Source organism: Lampetra planeri, unplaced genomic scaffold (assembly GCF_965212315.1).
Source record: "Lampetra planeri unplaced genomic scaffold, kcLamPlan1.2.h2 scaffold_765, whole genome shotgun sequence".
NCBI lineage: Eukaryota > Metazoa > Chordata > Hyperoartia > Petromyzontiformes > Petromyzontidae > Lampetra > Lampetra planeri.
The window spans coordinates 7,041-34,742 of record NW_027615587.1 but is presented as its reverse complement, the minus strand read 5'-3'; the positions used below and the strand labels follow the sequence as shown (position 1 = coordinate 34,742).

Genomic DNA, 27,702 nt, shown 5'->3' with positions numbered 1-27,702 from the left:
TCAGTTTTATTGTGTATTGTTTGTTTTCACCACCACCACCAGTAACTCCAATAAACCTGCATTCAATCTATAACAATGAGCATATTCAGAAAGTGAAATTGCCAATTTGGTCTGAATATGAGATTTTGAAACATAGAATCTTAACGATTCTGGCAAATACATGAAGTTTGTTACATATACAGTGTATTTATGACACATTATCCCACCATAGTATAGTGTATTCATTACAGGCCAAGACTTTAATCTTTAAAGGTTTCATTTATTTCTCTTAAACACAACCAAATGCATAGGTTGGAATATTAGCTTATTTTGTGAGTGTGAATAACATCGGTTCATTTTACGATGTGCAGATGAATAACACAATTAGCACTTTTATCTCTAAGACAAAAAAACCCCAACAAAACAACAGCGTGAAACGTTTTAATATCATTGGGGGCTTTACCATACAATATTGTCCCTGAGACCAACAACTGATCACAGTGGATTTTTCTGTTTCTTTATGACTTAGTTGTGTAAAAATCATTTTTTTCTGGTGCAAAATAGGGATGACAATTATACAAAATCATTGCTCTGTCAATGCTCACGAGCCATTATCAAACATGCTGCTCGTGATGCTTGTCATTGCAGTGCTTGTTGTGTGTCTCCTTGTCTTCCTCCACCTCCAGTGCTTCCAGCATCTCCTGAATAATGGCCTGAAGGGCTCTCCCAAGGCTCCGGCTGCTGTGGGGTTTTCCAAGTGGAGGCACGTGGATGAAGGCAGAGCGTCCTTTTCCCAAATACAGAGACGAGTAGTAGGTGTAGTCACATAGATACCTGACAGAGGAACAAAAGATGGGTGGTAAGTCAGTTTATTAGCATGTTTTCACTTCACTGACATACCGTTTTAGGTTGATCATGCTATTCTAAAATATTTCAGGTGTATGAAATAAAAAAAGCATTAAATCTCATTGATGTTGCAAATGAATTTCTTAAAGATTAAACATCTGACATCTGAAAACACGCCAAGTAATTAGATTCAGAGCCGATTAGACAGCCACTGTCTCCTACTTAAGTGTACACTTAAAAGTACACTTCTCTTTGATAAAGCTCAGACCGATCCTATAATCGACGCAGAGGGGTTTCCTAGGATGCTCTGTGCCCCTTTCTTGCTCTAAATTCTGGGTTAGGCTTGGACTCTCTCTGTCTTTCACTCCCCATCTACATTCCTCTACTCTTCTCTCTGCCACCCCAACTCGTCGAGGCAGAAAGCCACCCACATGGAGCCCTCGATCTGTTTTTTCCTTTTCCCTCGCCAGGAGCTCCTTCTGTGAACGTTGCAATAGTTCACGCTGTCATGTGATAACTTGGTATTCATTATTATTGTTATTAACAAAGAAAAATATGACTTCACGTCATGGTAGAAAACACAGGCATTACAAATTCTGTCTGAATGTGCCTGTTATTCTACTCAGTCCAGGTTGAACCGCTACAAATATTCTTTTTTTCCTGCAAGACTCTCAGTGCGGACATGTAGTATAATGCAATTATTCATCGAATATTTATTAGAAAGTTGTGCAACAGGTATTCTCTACGGGGACATTAAATTGTATGAAATAAAATGGAACACTGACTCGGTGTCCCACAGGACACGTAAATACTCTTTGCAGTCAACACCTGGACTTCTCCAGGCGTCTGGTTGTGATTCAACAAATATTTCATAATATTTGTGGACCTCCCTCCATATGTAGTTCCATCACTTACCTTCCAGCATCTTTTGACACGGACACAGCAACCCCAAGGCCAGAATTATTGACCCTTTTGCAGATGACATCCATGTTCAGGACTGAGTTTATGCAGTCAGGGCCGTTCTTCATGCAGCACTGGGAAGCTGGGCAGAAGCTGCAGTTGTCCAGACGTTTGTAGCCCTTGTTGTGGCCACACTGCTCCAGTGTGACTGTGCTGGCTAAGCCAGAGACACCGACATGGACAACTAACTGAAGAGAGGGACGCAAAAGAAGATGGTGTATAGCAACATTTCACACCGGAAGTAAAATGTGTACTTCCTGGTTGACCTGTGGCTGGTGCTGTTTCCACAGAGATGGAAGGAGGCTCTGAACAGCCTCGTATTCAACAGGCACCTCACGCACATGCAGGTCGACCGCATCACCCAGCCCTAAATGCTCCAGTTCCTGTGAGCACAACAAACACAGTCACGTGTATTCATTTCATTCAATTAAACTTTATTTGTGTGGCCCAACATCACAAACAGGGGTCACAAAGAGGGATCCTCCTGGGACAAATGGACCAGTGAGAGAAACTCAGGGATTCCAGTAAACTGATCCCAGGTGTTAGTGAACATACAGTTGTGTTGGTGTTAAGTAAGAAAAACACCCTCTGGAAAATGTTGTTGCTAAACCTGTATTCTGGAACGGGCCCCTGGGTTAAACTTGAACAAGATGATAGATTACCTGCACTGCCACCCAACTGGAGTTTACTGCATGTTCTCCAAATGGCTCAAAGCCTGCAGAGTAAACACAGATCATTAACTGCAACAAGTGATAATGGTGAATGTAAAATATGTGTCTTCAGGTCTAAAGGTTGAATCAAGTTAAAGATTAATTGTAGCATACAGAGTAGATACAGACAATGTTTTCATTCATATTTAGTGTCATTATGTCTTTTTGTGTTCTTTTCCTGAGCTCCCGACAAGATCCCGGCATGGTCACCAACAACAGTTAATAACAGACCAACAGTTAATAACACTCATGTTAACTCATCGGTGGAAAACTGTTCTGCTGTTACACAAGTATTTGAAAAATATCCTCATCCAACCGCTCACCTGTTACTATGACTTTCTTCCTGTTGGCCATTCTGTTCTACTAGGGGGATCAACCCCCACCCCCAAAGAAGAATCCTGGGATTATGCTGTGGTCGCTTGCTGTGTTCTTCCTCAGGCTCAGAGCTGAAAGGAAATGACACACAGCCTCTCAGTGGATTGTGCTGCCATCTACTGTAAAAGACCACATCCATGCACAGCAGGAGGCCAGATCCTTCAACTTCTGTACTTCAACACCAAAAAGGACCAAGGAGTCGCAGCAAAAGTCGACGAATAAATTATTACTTCCTCACATATGCTCACAATTTCGAAATGGGCAAGAGAAAAAGAACAGATCCTTTTAATCCAAGAGCTGTAGCACAACGTTGTTTAATTCAAGCCACATGTGTGGTGAAAATCAAAACCAAACATCTGCACAGATAACGTTAGGAACCACATCCTTCATGGCCGAGCATCTAAAGCAAATAAAACAGGACTCCCTCCCTCAATAAGAGCAAAGTTGTAAAGTCCTCATGAGGGAGCCGTTATCCTCCCCATCTACTGGAGAGGCACCATGATGGCACTGGGACGCGTTCAGGTGTGAACATAGGCTGGTATGAGTGTGACACAGGGCGTGCACACACACTCCCAAGAGAGTTTGGAAGTCAAAGAAAGGTTCTTTGGCAGAGGGTGGGGATGCTGTGTCTTTTACTGCCTCTGACGTACTTTACCTTGGTCCGGAGGACAAACCTCCAGTTTGTTGCCATGAAGGCAGAGATGATCTAACATCGACAGCCTTTTCTGCTCGTTCCGAGGAGCACGCTGTTGTCCACACCCCTGGTTTGTGACATGACTCACGCATTCTGGACACGGCAGCCTATGTGGCTTCAAAGTGGCATGGAGGAGAGAGCATGGGCTTATAAGAGAAACGTGAGATGTAACATCTGCCTCACATTTTTCTCCTAAATTACAAATGCACTGCATTGATTCCAGTCTCTGAACCGCTGCCTGCTCTTCCTCTCTCTCTCTCTCTCTCAAACACACACGCTGCACTGCAGTCAAGAACCGCTCTTCCCCCTCAACTCACTCACCTTTCTCTCATGCGTCACTTGCTATGTCAGTGTTGCCATGGAAACTAATGATGCCCTTTCTCCTCTGTGGTACTGATGCAGACAGGCTGCTGACGTCCTCACTGCGTATGAGCAGAATAACAATATTCTACCGTAACTTCGCCCACGGCATTCAGCTTCAGATTTACTGCTCGCACACACCAATGGCTGTTTCCTGTGGTTATTATTCAACTTACACAACAGAGATAATAGTTATAAATACTGTATATCATAATCTGTTCTGTCACCTTACAGAGCTTAAGATCATCAGATTACTTTGAAAAAAAAACCCCAAACTGATTGTTGAGAGAGTTTGCACGCACATTCATTATACGAGTATAAAGAGACCATGGGGTCCTCAGCATCTGCTGGAAACGATGTGGCTGTTTTACGTTCGGATGAGGAAAACACCCATTCCTCTCTCCACCGTTGCTGTTCTGTGGTTCTGTGGCTTCTTTTCTCCTCAAACAAAGGCGGAACACTTTCCCTGTGTGACAACAATTTCATTTTCCATTTGGTTTTGTGTGAACGTAAATGGAGACACCAGGAAGAAAACATCTATCCTGATGAACAACACAGTGTACCACACCAACAACACACTGTTATCACACTTCTATCATGGGGCAGTATTTGTCATTCCTTTGTATCTAAACTTCTCTAAAATGCGCCGTAACTCCTCCATTCTACTTCCAACACAGCCAGAGCTGAAGGGTCTGTTCTTCCTTCTCCTCCAACACCTCCCCCGCCCAGTCTCCTGCTCTCTCTTGGCGACCCTGAGCTTTTTTATGCAATGACATCAAACCACAATGCATTGCACTGTTTGTAGTTTACTTTAAGTCTCCATGGCGATAAACGCTGTCTCTGCCCCTTATTCAAATCTATCCGGAAACCAACGTCATTTTGGGCCAATCTGAGCGCTCCACAGTGACATAATGGAATTTTTAGGGCTAGAAAGCGAGCTGGGTTTGGCGCTGCGCACAGCGACCGCGTCCCCGGGAGGAAAAGACGGTATCAGCCGCGCAGGACGAACACGTCCGAGCCCGTCAGGCGCAGCAGATACGGCGGACGGCTGGTGCTCGGTAAAATCAGGAAGAGAAGGTCGTTCCGGAAAGGATCGTGTGGTTTGCTGGCGTTTGATGGGCCCGAGGAGCGACCGTGAATGCGCGAACGCAGCTCTCTCCCTCCGGTGAGGGTGTAGAATGGAAACAACCTTCTACCCAGGTACCGCGCTCAACCCTCCGAGGAGCTGTTCCCACGGCACGATGATGAAGAAGGAAATTAATCTGAACCTGGAAGAGCAGAACGCCCAGCTCAAACCGAACCCACTGCGGGAAGCTGACGGACTTCTCAACTCGCCGGACCTGGGGCTGCTGAAACTCACCTCCCCGGACCTGGAGCGTCTCATCATCCAGTCCAACGGACTCGTCAGCGCAGGCAACCCCGCGTCCCAGTTCCTCTACCCGAAGTCCGGCAGCGACGAGCAGGAGTTCGCGGAGGGCTTCGTGAAGGCTCTGGAGGATCTACACAAGCAGAACCAGCTGAGCGAGGCGGGGTGTGTCTCTGTGGACAGACTGGAGCTCCTCGGCTCCTCCAGCGCGGTGGCGTCCGCCGGAATTCAGGCGTCAGACCTGCCGGTTTACACCACCCTGAACGGCTACGCAGCCAGTCCGCTGGGAGCCACGACCATCAACTTCTCCACGGACACCATCCCCTTCCCTCCGCCGCCGCCGCCGCCGCCGCCGCCGCACCTCAGCCCGCAGCAGCAGCAGGCGGCTGCCGCGGCGGCGCTGTCCCGGCTCCAGTCTGCCGGCGCGGTGAAGGACGAGCCGCAGACCGTCCCAGACATGCAGAGCTTCGGGGACAGTCCGCCGCTGTCTCCCATCGACATGGACAACCAGGAGCGCATCAAGGCCGAGAGGAAGAAGCTGCGGAACAGGATAGCCGCGTCCAAGTGCCGCAAGAGGAAACTGGAGAGGATCTCCCGGCTGGAGGACAAGGTGAAGAGCCTGAAAACTCAGAACACGGAGCTGGCGTCCACGGCCAGCGTCCTCCGAGAGCAGGTGGCCCAGCTCAAGCAGAAGGTGATGAACCATGTCAGCAGCGGCTGCCAGCTCTTACCGAACCAGGTCCAGGCGTACTGAAGCCCTGGCATGATGCGTCTTTTTTTTTTTTTTTTTTTTTAAAAAGCTCTTTTACAGCTCCAGGATGTATTATGAGTCTCATTTTTGAAAAAATGTAAATGCCATTTTGTCCTTAAGAGTATTGGAGACCTGATGTAAATGGAACACAGCAAAGATGAATTATCTTACTGCGAATATTTGTCTTATTTCTAATCAAAATGTCGAATGTAGTCAAAATCCATTTACGCTTCAAATAAGACACATCACCTGAAAAACACAATTTGTCACTTATTTCTTTTTTTTATTACAAGCAAACAAATATTGCTCCTCTGGCAGACTTTTCTGCTTATTTCAAGTGAAAATGTACTTCAATCAAGTGGAATTATCTGAAAACAAGCTACTATTTCAGGTGATGTGTCTTATTTTAAGCGCAAAGATATTTTATGACGAGAAATGAGACATTCTGACTAGAAATATGACAAAGACTCTTGGTAAGATGTTGAGTTTTTGCAGTATAGAAGTGAGCAGGTCCTGACAACAGCTGGACCTCACACAGGTTGGAGCTGCTGCTGCCAGGTCCATGAAGATGTGGCAGAAAACAGACTTTGTTACCCCAGTTTGTGGGAAGCCATGTAGCAAACTGCTATCCAGGACTGGTGAAGGATAGAACTTGAGTAAATCTCAACACAGTGCAACCAAATACCAGGGTGTCACCAAGTGCTGCCACCATCTGTGTAATATACTGCCTTACTTGTTTACAAGCACTTAGCTATATGACAAATATATATATTTTTATTTACTGAAACATTTCTTATGTTGCTTCATTGTCTTATTTCCTTTTTTTGTTAAATGAACAGTGCATGTCATGTCTTGTAACCTTTGTACAGTACTCATGGTATTTCATATTATTGTGGCTGCTGTGTAGTTCATGAGGTGTCAAATGTCCATGAATGTATATGTATGTGCCAAGAAGCTCCATGTATCCATGTCTGATGGACTTTCGATTCTCTACCTGACATTTATTAAATTCACTACATTAGTACAGCTCGTGCGTATTGTCTCAGAGCGAGGACATGCTCGTCGCTGCAGGAGTTCATGGGGACATCTTGCTTCTTAGCTTTTTTTTCAGCTCCTGCAGAGGTGACACCGAGGGTGTAAAAACACAATGGAGAAGCTGAACCAAACCATAGATGGTCAAACAACTCAGAGGAGAAACAAGACATCCTTTGCAATAATATGCCCTCTGGTGGGCAAAAGAAAAAATGACACGTCAATTACAAACAATTATTAGGAATAGTTGCTGCACTTACAGAATTTATTTATTTTGTTTTAATTTAGCAAATGTGGCATTACAGTATTACAGCACATTTCACACAACTACAATCCAAAGGGCTGAAAACTCCCTATTTACAAGTTATGACAAGAGGGTAAGAGTGTGTTCTTAAATCTTATGCATGTTTATAGCTGTAGCAAGACATGATAAATAAAATAACAAATCAGCACACGAGTCAAAAGCAAACCAATGCAGTACGCAGAATATTTTTAATGAAGTGTTCAGAGTATTCAGTTTACTTCTCAAAACATTTTCCCTTTTTGAAGCAAAATAACAGAAAACAACCAGAGGTTTGTCAGTGCAAGACTACCAAAAGGTGTAAGAAGAACTTGGCTCTGTATTTTGTCTCTTTGGAAGGAACAAATGTTTGGAAACCTCCCCAGACCTTAGATACACCAACAAACACACACGCGTTCACACACCCACATCCGCCGCATGAGTGACAAACCCTTCAGCAGGGATGTGTTGCTGTTATTGCTCTGCGAGAACAGTCTGTTGTTACACTATCAAGTCTTCTAAGTTACATAACTCATAACACAATACAAACAACCTGCTCAGCAAAGCGGCGTGAACATTCTTACACTGGAATGTTTAACTGGAGGATGCTTCACCTTGTAAACACATTTACACTCGCAGTTTAAAAGCTGGGACAGTTGACGCACTTGAACACTATTGAACATTTCTTTAAAAAGGAGAGTGCAGGTATAATGCATTTTCTAGGAAGAATGCCATCTGATAATAAATTAAGCTATAAATAGAAAATAAATAAATACTTTAAAATAATGTATACATGATCCGGATACTACATGCCTCAACGCATCAGTGAACACGTGATGTACAGTATGATCGCATAAGGGTTTGTTCCGAATTCAAGCTTCAACATTTGAAATGCTCATAAATAGTAGTGGTCCCCGACTCTGTCGTGGTACATGATAGCGTTATTTTCAAAGGAGTTTCTGGATGTTCTGTGTTGTATGAGCACACACTGAACCATGGGTCGTTCTAGTCAGCATGTGTTGCACATTGTATGTAGAGAATACAGAGGTGGGGGTGTGTTGTCGGGTTCATGTGAACCTTCAGCCCCACTTGATCCCTCCGAGTACTCCAATTGTACATGTGAGTTTTAGGTTTGACTTATATAGGCGAAGTATTTCATACATATTTATGTATACATACAGACTTTCATACATGTATACATGTACACTTCACATCCCTCATCCTTTTATTTTGTTTTATGCCTTAAAAATATTGACAAAAGAAAAAAACAACACTCAAAATCTGAAATTTAGTGGCATCAAGATGCTCTGCAGCTCTTAAGGATGGATCCACCACATGGCAGACGTGATTCTTGGTGTATTCTCACATCCAGACAGAGTCGACTGACTAGTAAAGCGCTGATCACAACGCTTCTGTCCATTTAATGAAAGACTAACTTTCAAATGACATCACGCTTTGACCTTAATATCTGTAAAACCCAAACACAACACTGGATCGACTGGTGGTTTCACATGCTGAGAACCACACCCACTCAACTTAAAGACATTTAAAAAAAAAAGAAAAAAAAAAAACTCTAAGCACAGCAACAAACATGTTCAGTGGGACTAAACGTTTAACTATTCCAAATGATGGAGTCATTTGGATTTGAGGCGCAAGTGTTGGCAAGGACCAGGGACAGAGACATGTTTGCTTCAATGACCGATGTCAGCGTCATAAACCCATGTACACACATCATGAATCAAGTGAATTCGGAGTCCTGGGCGTAACTAAAATTCTCTTCAGATACTGCACCGTGTGTATCGTGTGTAACATGCACAAGTATAAAATAAAGACAACTTACAATACTCTGATAAAACAGCCATCTCCTTCAGTTATCATAGATTCTCTGCAAAAAGGAGGTTTCTTGGTGACGTTAACTGGAAAACAGCAAAGCTTTGGGAACGTCTGGCTCAAGAGGATTGTGTGTCCGAAGGAATGCGGGCCAGTTTGTGGTTCTCTGTACGGCAGTGTTTGAGGTTCAGAAATTAACGTTACAGAACTGAAATATCAATTTAAAAGGTAGATGGATTGTAGGACAGCAGTGTGTGTGTGTGTGTGTGTGTGTGTGTTTAGCAAGCACAATCCTGATGGGACCTCTGCGGCTGCTCGGTGAGCTGCGGCCCTTGTTTGGCTCCGGTCACAGTTGGATCATTGTTGTCCAGACTCTCAGACATCCGCTCACAGATGATGTCCACCAGCCTCTCAAAGGTCTGCTTCACGTTAATGTTGTCTTTAGCGCTGGCTTCAAAGTGTTCAAACCCTGCCAAGAGCAGTTACAGAGATTATGTGTGGTTACAAATGACATTCCTATCGGACAATAATTCAGTGGAGCCATTCATCATGTCAGACCAAAATGAAACATCCAGCTGAACTCTGATTCGAATATTACGACCCCATTTTTTAACTGTGCATCCAGATAAAGACCCTGTGAGGAGATACTGGCCAGCGTCTTTACTGATGTCTGACTGAATCGAAACCATTTTATTTTCAATAGCAGCCACCTGCTTTTAGAAGGCTTCTATCCAGAGTGTTCAAGTTTGAGTGAGAGAATCAACGTGAGAGAGAACAAATCTCTTAAATGTGAACTTTCTGCCATTTTCTGCTCCATTTCCATTTCTAAGTCTCTAACTACCACTGACACCTGTCATGAAATACATTTATCACATTCTGTTTTCTACAAAAAGAAATACTTTTCAAACAAACAAATCAATTCAAATTCACATACAGTGTTATTGTTATTATATAATGTGAAAAACATTAAAATCCAACTTCCATTGTGTGTTTTGCCACAGTCCACAAGAACGATTCACACTCAGGAACTACTTTTTTTATCAGGAGACTTCCTCCAGGGTCCTCAATTCTGACTGTGTCATTTGCTGATAGTGGTGGAAGTTGCTTGGTTGTCAAGCTTTGTCTTAGTCTTGGCTGATTCTTTTCCTTTGTGTAGTCGGGCAGTGTGGTACACAGTTTGGTTTGTCAGTAGCTGAGCAGGCCAAAGTCAGGACAGCTTCCTGTGGGAGCCTGTGCACGTTTCAGCCTTTCCATCTGACTGTGCACACAGAGAAGTCACATGCTCCTGTCACTTTCTGCTAATGAAACAAGGTCCATTGTCATTCCTCAGTGTGTGTGTGTAATACTATGTCCGGCATCATGGATATCATTCAGTAAAATATGAACAGTAATCAATGATCACCAAAGTCTTTGCCTGAAACAGATCCATTCCTGCCATGGTGTGTCCTTGGGTTGCTTGTGACATGTTTCACATCTGTTTACCAGTCTCTCTGTGTCTTTAATCATTCCTGGCCAGAGGAGCTTGTCTGTCAAACAGCACTGATATGACTTTCAACTATCCTGTGTCATATTCCTTGTCTCGGCCTTAATGGAATAACAGTTGTGTTTTTTTTAGCCCATCAACAAACCATTTCACTGATGTGGAAGCAGTTGCAACTGTGTCTTTTGCAGTCTCATCAGCTATTTCAATGTTGTGTCTGACACAGGAACTGAAGTACAAATCATGAACATGTCCTTCTAATTTTAACTCGAAGGTGACACAAGGGTGTATTATCAATAATCAGATCAGATCACTGGTGCAAGATGCAAGCTAGGAAGTCTTTGATTCGGCTCTTGCATTGTGTATCTCTGATGCAGAGATTATTCCAAAAGATGAGTTAGCAGGCGCAGTATTTTATGCTGCTTTCTTCTTGTTTAATGACCCAGAAACTTGATGAGGCATGAAGCTTGGTGGAATACCTGGCAGCTGAACCAAAGTGGACCAAAAGCCTCCCAACTGGTTCAGTATGAGGCCATGAAGCACCCCCTCTTACTGAAAAAAACTCACAAGTCAACTTACCCAGCTGCTCTGACAGCTGTCGGCCCCGGTTTGTAGCCACCACTCGCTCGTCCTCCATGTCACACTTGTTTCCCACCAAAAGGACCTGGGCATTGTCCCAGGAGTACGTCTTGATCTGAGTTGACCTGTTGGCAGAAACAAAATGTTCAAATCAGCGTTTTCCTTTCTGTCTTAATGGCTACATCCATTGTAGTTAGATTAGTTAGTATCGTGCTGAAGGTTATTTCTACAACCATCGTTCCCATTTATTACATAGGTCATATTAGCTCAAACATTTTAACAATTTATCATCGTTTCAATTTCACAGCATCTTCCGTTGCTGCTTTCACTGGTCTTTTCATTTATCATATCGTGCCAGATATGTAGATATCAATTGTCCCAACACAGGACTCATTAATTCAACTGAGCACATGGTGAAACCCTCAGATAACTATTGATAAGTTTCTGACTTCAAACACGCAGAAATGGACCCTCACCAGTCTTGCACAGCATTGAAGGACTCTTCGTTTGTAATGTCATACATGAGTATGAAGCCCATCGCTCCTCTGTAATAGGCTGTGGTGATTGTCCTGTAGCGCTCCTGGCCAGCAGTGTCCTACACAAACACAAACGCAAAGACCATTCGATCACGTTGCCTTATTTAACTGTTTAACTGTTAACTGATTTAGGCTGAGGAAAAAATAGCAGCTCATCTGGTGAGAACTTACACGCAAGTGCATGTTAAAAGTAGAGGTGGACACCAATATATTTTTGCTGTCATTTGCAAAGACTTTATAGCTTTGAAAGTCGGCTCCAGGGTTTTCTCGTATCGACAGGAGTCTGACACAGTGTGAGCCGAGGCAGTTTGTGTTCACAATTGTTCACATGGTTGCTGTGTAGCTCAGATGCTAGCAGTCTCTCACTACATGAACTGTCATCTGCTGGCTGCAAACTACCAAATATACTACATAGCTAGCTTTGTATTCAGTGTCAAATAATAGAACTAAACATGACACTGACTCACAACAAATAGAATGTCCATTGTGCATCTCCTAAAAGCATTCCTTTTTACTCATTTTTCCTTTAGTATATATTTATCAAGTTAGTTCTTAATGTATTGCACTATTTATATTACAGTTAGTACTAGTTTAATTTATGCACTATTTGTGCTTTTTTGTACCGTTTGAACCGTGTGATGAGAGGTCTGTAACTTCATCTATGCTGTATATCACGCATATACTGTGTATTTGACACTAAAGTTGACTTTGACTTTTGACATCATATGTAATAACTGGCCCTGAGGTAAGGGCTGACGAGTCATAGCAAGTGCACTTCAAGGGTATAGCCATTAAACAGCAGATGTAGAGACTGTGAAGACCAGAGGGGACTTTTCAACAGCTGGATTTCATTAGAGATGCACAGAGACGGACTCCTTTGAAAAAGAGCAAGCACGCGTTTCTGCACCCACAGAAACCTGCTCAAGAAACACGACACCAATTTGAACCGGTGCGTGTACCTGAATGATTTCAATTCCTCACCCAAATCTGGAGCTTTATCCTCTTGTCATTCCGATAAATGGTCTTGACCTTGAAGTCGATTCCCACTGTGCTTACGAAGGCTGGTGTGAATGAGTCATCTGCATAGCGGAAAAGGAAGGAGGTCTTGCCAACACTGCTGTTGCCGATGATGAGGATTTTAAACATGTAATCAAAGTTCTGGTCCGATGACTCTTTCTGTCCATAAGTGGCATTTGCAGACGCCATCTATGCAAGGAGAGAGATCACAGGAAAAATTTAGTATATTATTATAAGGGTGAAAATAACAGATTAACTACTGTGTGAACACTTTGTGATGTGGTCCACTGTTTCATAGCTGTGGTTGAACAATTGTAAGCGAACAGTATTAGAGATCAAACCATTTTTATTGTAATTCCGAGTATGTTTCCAGGTGCAAAGTATCAAATATTTGTTGCATAGCACACATTTGGAGAAAATTCCCTTAAATGGGCCTGAAACTGTCTTATTGACTCATCAGCTGGGGTGGCTGCAAGCAAAATATCTGTCATATGAACTTTTCAACATTTAATAGTGAATGAGTGGTTTATATATATTTGCCAGACATATCCTATGATATCCAAATTCAACATTTCTTTTCAGCAACGAGCAGGTATAAAATTATACAAAAATGTCTTTTTTTCTGGACTAATTTCTTCGATGAAACACACCAAACACATCCCATCCCGGTAGTATCATTGTAATACCATATTAAAGAAATATAAACAAAATGAAAAATATATTCACATCCTTGAAGCTGTGAAGGAACCGTTTGGCCAGGAGGCTGTGTCAACAGGGACTGAGCAGGGAATGTTTCAACATCACTAATACCAGTCAGACAAGGAACGCACACCTCCGCCCGCACTAGATAAGAGGGCGGAAGTAGCGGGGCTTAGCAGGCTAAGCATCGGCTAAACTGCCTGTTATCTGGCTCCAACCAGGGAGGCAGGGAACCTCCATGGTGCCGGGGCTAGACAGCCAAATATGAACGTCCATACGGTTGGCCAGAGTGACAGAGACGGAGACTGCCAACGAACGTCGTGTCCCGTCGCTGTTTGGGATCCATGATGCTGCCAAGTCCAACGAGTCCACCGAGCCGATCCAGCGTTAGCTCTCTGTGGAGCATTCTAACGCTGCTGGTCTGAAGCTCAGGCTCACTTCAGGAGGATGGAGCATACAGTAAACTACAGTCTGTTACATTACAAATGCTCGCAAAGCCGAGTGTTGAACACTCCTTTCTAACTGAATTTGGGCTGGATACACTGAACGCTGCCACAGAACCCAGTTCTGTGTCCCCAATATTCAGGAGACTGCAGGGGCTAGCTAGGCATCATACATGTAACGTTAGCTATGTCAAATGAAGGTTACTCTTGCTTTTTTTACGACTAAGACTGAAGATAGGACAAGCGAAAACAAATCTGTTTCCTATCTGTTACGACTGTTAAACTCGACAGGTCTGTGAAGTGATGAATCGACGCAGGTTTTACCGTGAAATTCGTGTTTTTCTCTTCGCTGCAGCGGACAGCTCAGTGCTCAGCTTTGCACCTGCAGTTGCTCGTGAGTCTCCGAATTGGACCACAGGACCTACGACAGACTGTAAGGATGAATGGCAGGCCGATCAGCCAATCAGAGGAGAGGGACGCTTCATTCACGGCAGAGCTCCGCCCCTTTCGGTTTTTATTCAGAGGTATTAATTCATTTCTCTGTGCTCTGCTCTGTACCTTTATCCCGGTACCAAACAAAATTCCGAACATCGGGAACACAGATTTAAACAGGTAAATTAAGTGTTATGGGCGTTATCTTTGTGTAATTTCAACAGGCTGCAAATGGAGCTGCATCCCAGCTGATCATTGGTATACTACAGGTGTGTGAGAGAGAGTGTGAAGGTTCTAAAAATCCTCATGAAATATCATCTAACATTTGTTTGCCAAATGAATGATGACTAATGATTATACTAATTATGTGTTATCAGACACAACTTTAATGAGGCACAACCCCAATTGTAAAAACGAATGTAAAATGTAAATAAAAAACTTCAATGGTTTGGAATTATCATAAAGCCATATTTAGTCCAAAGAGCAACTAAACAACATACGAGATGACAACAGACATTTTTACCATTTCATGAAAAACATTGTCAATATCATTTCTCATATGCAAACAGTTGGAACAAGCCAACAAAAATTAACTATTACTTGTGAAACCTAACAAACTGGCAGTGACATGACAGCAGCATTTCACAGAGGCAAAATGTCTTAGTGAAATGGTTGCAGAGGTTCACCAATCTGCTAAAAAATGAATGAAATCTCAGAAAAATGTTCAACTTAAAATGGTGAGGACTTTGAATATCCCACCACCTACAGTACATAATTCAGAGAGGATCAGGAGGACACTCCATGTTCAAGGAAGACGGTCAAAGGTCAATATTGGATGCTTTTGGGACCTCTGGCAGTGCTGCAAACAGACCTGATTGTGTTCACTGCATGAAATCATGGTCAGTGAACACAGTGCAATCCACAAAGGTAAGTTCAAGTGGTATCATGCAACATAGAAGCACACGCCAACACTATCCAGAAACACACACATCTCTAATCTGCGGTCAGATTAATCATTTTTTAAAAATTCTTTTTGGATAGCATGTCTGGCCGTCAAGAGAGGGGAGTGACCATCCATCTTCTTATCAGCGCACGGGTCAAACGGGCCTGTATCCCTGATGGTTGAAGTGTTGGGCTATACAAATAAACCTGAATTGAATTGAATCTCATACAGATTTCATAGAGAACATTTTACGCATCAGAAAATGACAAAGAAGACCTATGGTCAAATGTCAAATGTTTTTGTTTACATTCAATTGTCCCAACTCCAGGGTCCAGATCAGATCAGAAGTAATTTGTATCAATAACTCTTTGATTCCAGTCTTTTCTTGACAAACTACTAAAATAGACTGCCGTTGCATTGTAAATAAAGTAAATGACATGTTATTTTTGTCTCATGAGTATTGGCACAAAAGCAGAGAATGAGACATTAAATAGTGAAGAGATCTTTTATTGGAAGGCATACAGTTCTAGTTGGAGAGGGCAAACACACCCGCAGTTGGATTGTCAAAAGCTGCAGTTTAGTTCTTGGCCTCTATTCATACATCTTGAGGAAATGTGATGAGTGGAAATAGAGGAAGACAGGAAAGGAGAGACGTTTCTGAAAACTGCCAGTCAACTTTTTTTTTCCAAGAACAAAGTGAACGTGAGTATTTTTGCTGTTGTATAATGTTTGTGGACATAATGAAAATACACGAGAGGGGGGAACAAAAAGCTGAGTAATAGTTTAAATCTGTCCCGTTCTCAAAAATCTAACTACAAAGGAACTAAACCTCAGACCAAAGAGAGTCGACTCTTCAGTTGCTTCTGACAGGTAACAACACATAATAAATAAAATGGACATGAAGCACTGTGAGGAAACTATACAAGACCAAACAGTTTATGACACACAGATCTTCACATATTGTGCTGGTTATGTTACTGTTTAATAGTCCTTAGTTCTGAAGGCATCCTTGAGTGTTGTTCTGTTTGGTGCTGTTAATGGCTACAGAAAGGATTGCACATTTTCATCCAGCATGAACAAAGAAAATCCCAAATTCAAAAATAAGGCATCCCAAACAAACAAACAAACAAAAAGCCTCTCAGCTCCATCACACATTGAATTTGATTGTTTCTTAGTTATAAAATAAAACAAGTTTGTCCACAGGCCAAGTTTGTACTAAGTAGTCTACATATTCTTCATTTATCAGCCAATGTCACAAACATATGCTTGTACAGTCAGTTATAAAAAGAACAATAAACACTTCAATTTCTCCAACATTTAACCTTTTAAGAACTGCAGTGGTCTAGCCCGACAAATTCAACTCAACCACCAGGCTGTTAGCCAACAGAAAAACGGTCACATGATACACGTTCCGCTCTACTGGGAAGTGCAGAACTGTAAAAGTATCATACAAAGTGCTTTGGTTTTTTTCCCCCCACGTAGCAAATACATCAAAAAATCCACCCAGTCAGCTACCCTCACAAAACATTTTTAAGACAATATCAGTTTCAATTATTGTTTGAACATAAGTTAAAAATAAAAACAAGACAGAACCACTGGGGTCAGATTGCACACAGGGTGCTACAATCAACCAACTTTATCTGATGGAAAGTAGCCAGTGGCAAAATGGAAACTACAGTACGGGTTGTGTCATGCTTGCTTGGCACTTGTTTTATCATCGACTTATGTCCCTGTGAAAAGTAAAATATTGATCATTGACAGGAAAAAGAAAGAGCCTCTTTTAGTTTTACAGTGACGATGCGTGCATTCACCATATCTGCACTACGCTGCCTTTTCTCTCCAGTGCGCAAATGTTTAATGAAAATGGAATGAAACAATGCACTGTTACTTCACTGGAACAACAGTGAAGCGTAGTGGATAGTATAATGTACCTGTGCTGTTGCATTTTGTGTTTGCGTGATGCCTGTGTGGGTAGCAAGGCAGCAAATAACAGTGCTCATGTTTTGACTCAAGCGCTCAAAAAACAAAAAAATCACATGGACTTGCTCTTAACAAATCTAAATTTGAAAAGGAACTGATTAAATGTTTGCCAATAGTATCAATAATAAAGCCAGATTAATTATTTCAAATAAAATTCATACTGGTGAGTCGTATAGATGAATACATTTTGAATGAATTGTCCACAAAAATCAATGCAAACCCATTAATCCAACGAAAAGTCAATCCTGCTTGTCAACACCAGGGGGCACTGTGTGCACAGCCCTCTGTACTTCGGAGTTTGAGTCCTTCACTGTAACACTTTGCAGACCCTGGCTCCGCTCAGATGTAGATCACTGTCAACTTTAACTAACATGTGCTGCCAGTATTTTTTTTTTTAACTGAAAATGGAAAAGAGTGCTACATATACCATCTGAATGATAAATCACACAAAACTGCTCACTCAAAATGTTTTAAACATTTCAAGTTTCTTGCATTAAATCATGCACAGCTCCATTCTCCTCTTCTGCATTTACTTTGCTTACACTGCTCCTAAATAAAAGAACAACAGAACTAAAACACAAAAAAAGGTAGCCATATTGTGTTGCTCCTGTAAATTGCTAGTTTGGCAATAAGTCTTAGACGACAGATACCTCGGACCTGTCGTCAGTCAGAACTGAAGAAGCCCCATTGGATGAGAGGTGAAACGTCTTCAAGTATCTACAACCATCTGTGGTTGCCGTTGAATCAAACCTCCGTGGAAAACAATGAACCAATGACTACAATCTTCACAGATGTCAAAAGACTTCAGGATTTTCTTGTCACTCATCACTTCCTCACCTTCTTCACAAGCACTTTAAAAGAGGAAGACAGTTCAGTAATCTGTTGTGGTGGACCTCGGTTTGATGAAAAGTCTCTTCACCTTTCAAAGTCTCTGTAGAATATCCACAGAAGAAACAGAACGGGGAAAAAAAATCTTTGTTTCCTTTCTTCTACTATCTCTTGTGCAAGCAACTGCTGTGTAAAACTGCAGACCTTCTTCACATCGCTCCACACCTGCACCTTCTGTACTCCTCACCTGAGGCTTGCTGTCACCTGTGAGTGGAAACAGAGGTGGTGGTGTTTCTTTGTGGGAGGTGGGGTGTGAAAGAGGACGAGGCACCAAAATCAAGAAAGAAAAAAAAAAAAACACCCAAAAGGCCAATGGAGCAACAACCTTTGTGTGGTGCTATGTGTCACGTCTGAAGTGTGTTACCCCAGAGAAGTCTTCTTGCTCTCGCTCCCTGTCTTCTGCCATATCTTTCTCGGAGTCCACAGAAAACGTCCTGCCTGCATCAGTAGTGAAGATCTTGGGGACCAGCTGACTCGCTGTAGACTCTGCATCACACCTGCTACCAGAATCAGCTGTGAAGAGTTCAGCCCCCTTTCTACTGCTGTTTTCCTCCTCTTCCTCAGGTGTACTCTCCGTACCTGACTCTCCTTCTTCTTCTAAGGTCAGCTCAAACTGAAACTTGTCGGCGGGGATAGAGCCACTACCCCCACAAAGCCCCGATGCCTCGTCAGCAAGGTCTTCATCCTCCTGGCTGTCTGGGTTGGGTGAAGGGCTGTGAGGGATCATGCTCTGGTACCACTCTCTGTTATCCTCCAGCGTGTCCAGGATCTCTTGTGCGTCTGGGTGAACTAGGTCGGCCCATGTCTCCCAAAGAGGATGAACAATGTAGTCTATGAAACCCACCTGAGAAAGAAAAGGCACAATTCACCAAACTAGTTCCTCAGAAGGTTCTGAGAAAACTATATAGCCCAAGTCAGTGTTTTACCTGGTTCTTCTCTATGGACGCATTGTGTTTGTCACACATGGGGCTGATCTCCATGCCTTTGTCCCGCTCCCTGTCCCCTTGGGTGAAAAATTCCACCATGATGCGATCTGTCCACTGCCGGTACAGCTCAAGTGGCTTGGTGGGGTTACTCAGATCTGCACAGTGCACCATGTTCTGAAGGACCTGCAGCAGCAAAGGTGCAGTTTGTAAATACGCACCGAGTAAACCCTTCCACAGCATATTTCCCCCTTCAGCTAAAAGTGAAAGGTGAGCCGATGTACAACAGTTGTCACCTGTATACGGTCTGAATAGTTATCCAGCAACAAAACTCCTAAACTGGTGACTTTCTTGGTCTCCACCATGGTTTTCAGGTCTGCCAGAAGGTTCATATGCTTGGACATATCTGTTGCCAGCACCTGCAGTCACATCATCAGTGAAGAATATATTTAGGATACATTCGTTTGGACAACATTTGACAAGTGTTGAGAGTGCGATCTTACCATATCAATCACCATTTTGCGCAATGACTGTCTCTGCTTTTTGCTGAGGTTCTGAAAGATGTCACAATTGTCTTCCTGCAGAAGCTTAAAGCCGACAGCTAAGTGGTGATTCTCCAACACTGACGAGTCGTTGTACATCAAAGCCAGCTCAGAGTCTAAAAGTAGAAGTGCAACAATCACATAGGTCACCAAAAGTCATTTTTCCTTCCACATGTTCCCAGTGTTCCTTTGCTAACTCACTGGTGTTGATGAGAAATTGATTGGAGACTCCAGGGTGATCTACATCATGGATGGCGCTGGAAAACAGAGCGGCGAGGATCTCCAGATCTGTAAACACAGCCTTGGAAAAGAGCACCAACAAAGTTGTTACAGTCAAAACCTGCGTGGGTCTGTGTGTACAGCTCGGCTGTGTTTATTCTGCTCATAGAAATAAAGCGACTGCCTACCTCCAGCGCAGGTGTGGACAGCAAAACGTGTGTGGACTGGACCACATCTGCGGCATGGATGTTGTTGTGATAAGCCACGTCAGCGTGATAATGATCCTCCAAAGTCATCATGAAGGTAATAAAAGTATCTGCTGGGATCTTGAAAGACTTGAGCAGGTCACGTTCCTACATTAGAAAGAATGCAGGATCAGTACATGTGTTTGCTCTTGTCACATTAATTGCTTTTCCTCTATGATTACATGTTGGAGGTTGGAGGTGCACGTGGGCCAACATCGGTTTCAGAGCGGTTGTTGACTGACCTGGAAGATGGCGTACATGGTGACTGTCAGTGGGCGATTTCCAGAATATTCAGAGACTTTAAAGATGTCAATTCCCCATCTGTTAATATCCTCCAACTCCTGCCGGCGAAGAACAAGTTTTAAAGAGTCTATCATGACAACAAGAGAGCAAATGTCACAGTATGATCACGTGTGTTAATGACAGTACTTTTTCAACTGATCAGACATTGGCTGTGATTACTGGGACAATCACACCTTATATAGCAAGTGTAGTCTGTCCATTTAACCTCTACCAGCAGTGCTAAAATGCAAATTGTAAGCGGGCGTGACTGAGTGACCCCACCCAGCCCCACCCCCTTCAGTATTCTGTGTCAATCTATTAATTATACAATAAATGTGCAATGAAGATTAGGGCATTTCATTTGACAACTTCCACTTTTGTGTTTTCACCCTCGCGATGTCGTCAGCACTAAGTATTCTGGGGGCCAGTTTCTTGTGCTATAAAAGTCTATGTTGTATAATACAACAGGTGCACAATGGGAGAGGGAGGCACAAGTCTCAATCATAAAACAGTGTTTCATCAAAAGCTCTTCTGAGAGATGATTTAAGGTCAAAGTTGGGTGATTTTAAACAAATACGAACTACGGTCGTCTCTGTACCTTGGCCAGAGGACCCTCCTGGCTGGCACTGACCCCGAAGCGCGGGATGGTGGAGGGTGCCAGGCTCGGGCTGTGAGTTGCCTTCTTCACACCACTGATCTGGGACATGGGCCACTTCTTCTTGTCCTCCTTGGTGGGGGGAGACATGATGTCCATGTCATGTTGCTTCTCTATCAGATGGACAAGGACAGATTATTAACACTACAGCTTCTGAGAAGAACATGTGTTTAGTTTTTAATACAAATGTATGACATATAGTTATCTCATTTGTCACATTTAGGGATGTAGAAGATGATGTGAAATGGAGCTGTTTTACCTAGGAAGGTACTTGAGATGAACTCAGACACCTGGTTCCCTGAACGGCACGGCTTGTTTCTGACAGTTGGGTGAGCTCTCGGTTCAACATCCTCTTGAACTGGACACACACACACACACACCCCAATATGTTAGCAGCAAGTAAAAAAAGCACAAATCAAACCATTCAGCACTTCTTCTACACACAATTAATCATTATATGAGAGTGTGCAAGACTTTCAGGACTTACAAACCTGTTGGACTGTTTACTTGAGCTGTTGTGTGTGTGTGTGTGTGTGTGACATTTGCTATTGAAGTATATGATCAGTAGCATGATTTCTCAGACTATCAACTAGTGGTCACCCGTGGTTCCCCTGTCCTTCAAGGCAAAAGTGGACACTCTAAATACAGACATCTGCACACGACCAGTGATTCTTCACAACTCTACCCACAACCGCTGAACCGCCACATATTACATACACCACACAGTACAGAGACTCATGGTAGGACACAAACCAGCCCATGGCGGATGCTACGAAAAAGCAACATGCAAACAAATCAACAAATCTAAATGAAAGGAGTCTCTGAGAACGTCCACATCCCCACCCTCCCTTCACCCTCACTTGCATTCATTCACAAAATGAGCAACATATGAGCCTGAGGACTTTCCTCCCCTCCCACCCATGCCAGCGTTTTCCTTACCTGAATGTACATCCACGACACAGTGGTGAAATAACTCCCTTCTGGCATCTCAGCACAAAATCAAGCATGGGAGCAAAAATAAACTGAGTGAGCGAGCTGGGCATTCTGGTCATCCTCTGACCAGAATGGTCCTGGTTTACAGACAGCAGGGACACGTTGTGCTCCTACACTTGCTTGTCTGAGCAAGATATCCTACAAGCAGGCAGTCCACTTCTCAGTGCTATGAAAGATTTTTATCAATGCAAGCTGAAGAGATGAGAGAAAAACCAAAACGGAAGCACAGCTGTGGGAAGATTTTAAGATGCAAAGATGCAAGGAAGAGAAGCCACTCTCCTTAGCTCCCTGACTCTCCCTCATTACTGCCTTCTCCCTATTACTGCCTTCTCCCGTATGTGTGTAAACAGTGAGAGAACGAGGTACTCTAATCCACGCCTCCCTCCAAAAATGCCTAAGAATAGCAGCCAACTGAGCGGCTGCTGCAGCAGCGAGCAGGAGCGGAGGACGTTCCTCATTGGCTGGGAGATCTACAAAGTAGGCAGGGCTGTGCGTGCTGGAAGTGGAGGTTGTGAGATGCACCATGTGCACCAAGTTTGAACAAGATATGAAGAAAAAGCTTTGAATGAGATGGGGGCTTGGGGGGGGGGTTCATTCATGGAACCAAAAATAAAGAGAGTACACCACGTACTATGATGACGAGGGGACAGTGACCGTTCTGACACACGCACAGCACATGGATATACTGTACGTCCATGATAAGATCACAATCACACAACATACTGACTGTATTATCTTTCTGTCAACACTCTACAACATTCTATTTGTACAATATTACATTATTCAACCATGACAGGAAGTTCCTTTTGATTTGATTTTTTTTTTTTTTTTTTAAATCAGTAAACTCAGCAGCGGTGAGTGTGAAAACGTGAGCTGAAACGGGGCAAAACGACCATTTTGCCTCCTGGGCTATGCAAATAAAACACATTTGAATGGTCTGTGAAGGTCTCGCTCCTTTCAGGGTCATTAGGGAACTGCTTTAAACGGAATCGTTCAATAAGGTCGCCAGTGTTCATTTGTGCCTCCCATGTGCCTGCCTTTGTTCCCAGGTGCCAGTGTGGATAATTCTTCCCCACGGACTGAAGCTGCTCATTGACTGATCAGCAGCAATGGGGGGTGGGGGGTTGCCTCCCACGAAACTCCGGCCGCCGCCACGTGAGCGTGTGTAATGCTATATGTATCCAGGCAAGGCAAGCAATGTATGTGATGGGAGCGTGTATGTGTGGGACATGTATGTGTGTGTTAGTATGAAGAGCACGTGTAGCATGTGGGCGGTCTAATCAAAGTCACGCAGGCGTGGTGCTGCAGTCTGGGAGAAGGGGGAGCTGGGGATGAGGAGAGGGATACATGAAAGAAGGATGCATGGTGGAGATGCTGTTCAGCCCCGACTAACTCATTCACATTTTCCTGCACATGAGTGGGGGGTGGGGGATATCTGCACGCATGAAACCATTGCGCTCATTCATGGTATAGCCCCTCCTTCAATCTGCTGACGGATGGGAGATTCTGTTAGAGTGCTTTCAGTGTTGTTCAAGCATCATTGAAATCCAACTGCATTTACAGGACATCACACACAGCCCCCCAGCCTGAGGGTTCTACTCACAACATCACCGTCAACTCCTGCTGGAGCTCAGTAACATCCCTGTGTATTCATTTTAATGTTGACTTCAGATGAACATGTTCCCTGGATTCATCCCTGAATTAAAGCTTTGGCTGAATTAAATCAATTTGATTTTAAAGTTTTGCCGTGATGCTGGAGCAGCCATCACTTTGACAGGACTGGGTGGAGGGTCTACGTCAGCATCTTTATTATATTTAACAAATATTTAACACATTTTAAGTTAGATGAAGCCAATTATTACCTCAACATTACTCCCTATTAATATTAATAATAATTAAACCCTATTACTATTATTATTACTAGTGTTATTAGCAATGATAATAATAATATTTATGTCCGATTTCAGAGAAGCATACTTTTGCTTTTTTGCAGAGTTTGATTCTGTCTGCCTTGAAAATGAGCAGGTGATAACATCATGGTGAGGATCATTTGTGTTAATTTGTGTATGATTTGTATATGACGTGTGACAGACACAGCAGCATTTCATATATACGGTAGGTGTGTGTCTCCTCATGAACATTTTTAACTAAATAATTGCAGTTTAAAAATTTTTACCTCACCAATGAGGACTAGTAACACCATTTCATTTGTGGCCTATGAAAGCTCACTTAACATATAAAACATAAAACAATAGTAAGAGCAAGAGTAAAATATGTCGGAAACATACTCCAAAAAGTACTGATGTTTTGGGGAATGACAAACTGCCATGGTCCTTTTCAAATTTCCTTGCAGCTCTCTCACTGACACGCGCACACAGCTTGTTTGAGTTTGACACCGTGGCCCTGACATAGACCAGCTCCAATGCTCGCTAGCAGATAGATCTTTGTGACTGATCCAGCTATTGAGTTCTGATTTTTAGCAAAAAAGTTGGCTGTTTGACAAGGTCACTGCCAGAGAAGCAAACTTCCTTTGATGGATGCGGTTGGTGTTGTGTGTGTGTGTGTGTAGGAAACCAGGAAAACATGGAGTGGATTTCTACTGGGGTGGGTGTCCTCTTACTGATAAAGTGGAACATCGAAACGTACACTGGACAAATTAGACCTGTCATCCACTAATATTTTGAATGGAAAATGTGTGCGTGTGTGGGGGGGTGAAAACTCCCAAAACTAAACCCCAAAAAACTAAACAAAACAAATGTATAGTGGCGACGCCCGTGGACAGATGTGATTCTCACTCATCACTCCTCACTCCGTTAGTGACCAGATGTCCATCCTAACATCTGCAGTATTAGTGTGTGTTACTGGGAGTGTACCTTGTTGGAAGCCATCTCGCTGACAGAGTGTCTTGTTTTGAGCGTTTCCAGCTGTTCCAGACACCAGTCCAGCTCATCCAGAGTCTCTATGGCCAACTGCTGGTGAGGTTCCTCTGCACCAACATGAACACAATATCTATCACAATAACTATTATCTGGGATATACATTATTATACATTATACAGTACATTAGTCTGTCTAGTATGTCAGATATTACTGCTAATCCAGTTTTCACAAACATGTTTATGCCACAATCATTTCCTTATTGTCTTTGGTCTTTGCAGTGAGCCTCTAACCCCTTCAGCACCAGTAACAGACCTGCAAGGCTGGTCTTGCACATGGATGGTGGGTTGCTGCCTGAGGATCGTGTCCTGTTGACAGAGACCATTCACATGGACGGTTAGAGCCGTTTGACAGGGCTGCTGTCATTTTAATTTGAATTAGTTGAGAAATTGTTGAGCAGACTATGGCGCTTTCTCAAAGAACAAAAACACCTACTTGCTGACTGGGCGATCTTGCTGGCCAGTTATGACAGCAAAGTTACCTCGGACTGTCCTGAGGCTGGCCAGGACCTATGAAGTGACACAGTATGTGCTTGTTCATCTAATGCGACACACGACATGTTTCAAGTAATGAAACTACTTCACATGCCTGTAATTTCATTCAAGTTGAACGAGATCGAGTGCTTATTTGTCTGAATCACTGACGAGCCTTTGAAACCGGACACAGGTGGATTTCATTCCCATAGCCGAAGCATGATGCCGATCCCCCCCTGACCACCACCCCCCTCTGATGCTGTGATGGTATCACTCCCCGTGTCATGTCCATAGCACTGACTCGACATACGGAGAAAGCTCAGAGTATACGGTGTCCAAACCTGAGCCCATGTAGGAGCTTGATCGCCCAGCATGCGACTTTCAACAGCGTGATCTAGCAGTATTGGATTCTTTTTCTATGTAAAGTGAGCACAAGTGTGACGTGCGACCTACGCAAGAGCGGGGCAGTGCTGGGAGGCTGCATGATCCTGTCGCAGGGCCAACATATTGCTAAGGGGCTGTTCCGGTGAGGCAGTAAAGCTCTGTGTCACACCATCTGGACCTCATCAGAGCTTTTAAAGACCTGCTGTCTGCAGCTACGACATGTACATGGTTTTGGCAAACCAAAGAAAAACAATTCCTTGAGCGTGGTGGTGGTGGTGGTGGTGGTGGTGGGGGGCTGTCTGGAGAAAACAGGACTCACCTGTGCGAATGGCGTGACTATCATGTCTTCTGTATGTCTGAAATATGGTTTGAAATACACAAGAGAACACAACTTAATTACACAATATAACTGATCTGTTGCAGAACGCTCCTCACAGTGTTTTGGATTTCTGCATTTAAAATGATCTCACAGTTCGTACCACTTGTGAAAGGTTTCACGTGCGATCCATATGGATGGTGGGGGAATGCATTGGGGGGGGCTGAGGGGTGGGAACTATGAACTGGTACAAAACCTTTATATCACATTATATAATCAATCGTCGCATGCAGGAACAACACAGGAGATGGTGTTTTAGGGCGTCTTACAGGGTAAATTGACCGTTAGTCTTTTGTCGGGGGGGGGGGAATGAAGTCTTCTAAGGGGATTGCATGAGGGGGCTTCAGGGAATATAGTCAGTGTTTCCATCTCATTTTTAGTCACGTTCGTCTCACCGAGATGACAACCAGTTGACTTCCCAATGCTTCAAGCTTTCTTCCCTTCAAAAACAGATAGGCAGACTTAAGGTGTTTCGACATGATGCCGGTGGTCGGGATACAGACTGCTAAACAAATTCAGCAAAGACAACTCTATCCAGGCAGCAGAACTGAGGTGTCAAATGTCACGATGCACCTGTTCTGATCATTTGAAATAGAAATCTGAGTGTGCTTTTAGAGTAAAAAAGGATGGCTTTCTTCATCTGCTAATTGAAATATGAAAAAAATTATCATTACATACAAAACAAACCCTCAGACGAAAGGACTCTTAATAGTCATTTTGAATAATAATAAACCCCCCCAACAAATTTCTTCTTTACCTTAAAGAGAAATGGATATTAACTTACAGGTCACTTGCAGTGGAGGAGTTTCTGGAGGGACCTTTGGGTGACAGGTCAAAGTCTGAGTCGGAGCGGTAGAGGAAGGACTCCCGCCGCTGGCTGTGGGGGAAGTTGGCCGGCAGGACCAGACCAGAGCCAGGGCTCGCTTGGGGATCCAGGGAACTGCGCCCCACTGACAATCCATTCTCCACATCAAAACTAAAAGTAAAGCGGAAGATCTTTGTTAGAATTCCATGAATCAGAATCAGTATTTGATTTTCATGCACATGGAAAGAAAAAACAAGCAAACAACAAATCATCCATGCAGGACATTCCAAGTATCAGCTCAAATGTACTGTATTTTCTGTAGAAAATCACCCAACACCTCATCTGTCAACAGTGACAAATGTAATGTGTTGTCCTCTCATGCAAATCAGCTTTTTATCTAATTCCTGCCAGACGTGAAACAAACACATAGATCAGTGAGGGCAGATTTCATTTGGAGTAAAAAACAAAAAAAAAAAAACAGACTTTAGTGGAACTGAAGCGATGAGGCAGCCGGATCAGCATCTGGGAACGTTCCACTGAGCGAAAGAGAAAGAACTAACAGTACAATAGTCCCAGTATAAAAATACCACAAGCTTTCATCACTGTTTAGACATCATTTACAGCAGGAAAAAAAACCCGACATCAGACATCAGAAGGAAGTTTAACCACTGCAGACCACAATAAGAGCT

The 27,702-nt window shown here is 43.2% G+C and overlaps 4 protein-coding genes across 4 annotated transcripts; 1 reads left to right on the top strand and 3 right to left on the bottom strand.

Annotated features, from left to right (window-relative positions):
* Positions 1-593: 593 nt before the first annotated feature.
* On the bottom strand, positions 594-2,849 carry LOC144741892 (pyroglutamyl-peptidase 1-like). Its single transcript, XM_078624387.1, has 5 exons — positions 2,819-2,849; positions 2,448-2,500; positions 2,052-2,168; positions 1,741-1,973; positions 594-813 (listed from the first exon to the last, which is right to left on the bottom strand). Exons 1-5 carry the CDS (start codon positions 2,847-2,849, stop codon positions 594-596), a joined length of 654 nt encoding a protein of 217 aa, XP_078480513.1.
* Positions 2,850-5,102: 2,253 nt separating this feature from the next.
* On the top strand, positions 5,103-6,044 carry LOC144741893 (transcription factor JunD-like). The gene has a single exon (XM_078624389.1). The coding sequence runs from the start codon at positions 5,103-5,105 to the stop codon at positions 6,042-6,044; it is 942 nt and encodes a 313-aa protein (XP_078480515.1).
* Positions 6,045-9,461: 3,417 nt separating this feature from the next.
* RAB3A (RAB3A, member RAS oncogene family) lies at positions 9,462-12,984 on the bottom strand. Its single transcript, XM_078624386.1, has 4 exons — positions 12,760-12,984; positions 11,719-11,837; positions 11,243-11,367; positions 9,462-9,652 (listed from the first exon to the last, which is right to left on the bottom strand). Exons 1-4 carry the CDS (start codon positions 12,982-12,984, stop codon positions 9,462-9,464), a joined length of 660 nt encoding a protein of 219 aa, XP_078480512.1.
* A 5,533-nt stretch (positions 12,985-18,517) lies between these two features.
* LOC144741894 (3',5'-cyclic-AMP phosphodiesterase 4C-like) lies at positions 18,518-27,184 on the bottom strand (the record flags this gene model as incomplete). The annotated part of the gene is given in 15 exon segments (XM_078624390.1): positions 18,518-19,024; positions 19,107-19,289; positions 19,400-19,522; positions 19,607-19,761; positions 19,847-19,946; positions 20,053-20,217; positions 20,352-20,450; positions 20,990-21,159; positions 21,306-21,354; positions 21,357-21,404; positions 24,913-25,025; positions 25,231-25,283; positions 25,411-25,484; positions 26,152-26,188; positions 26,993-27,184. Coding segments are annotated over 15 exon segments (2,068 nt in total), but the record flags the coding sequence as incomplete, so codon positions are not given.
* Positions 27,185-27,702: the final 518 nt, after the last annotated feature.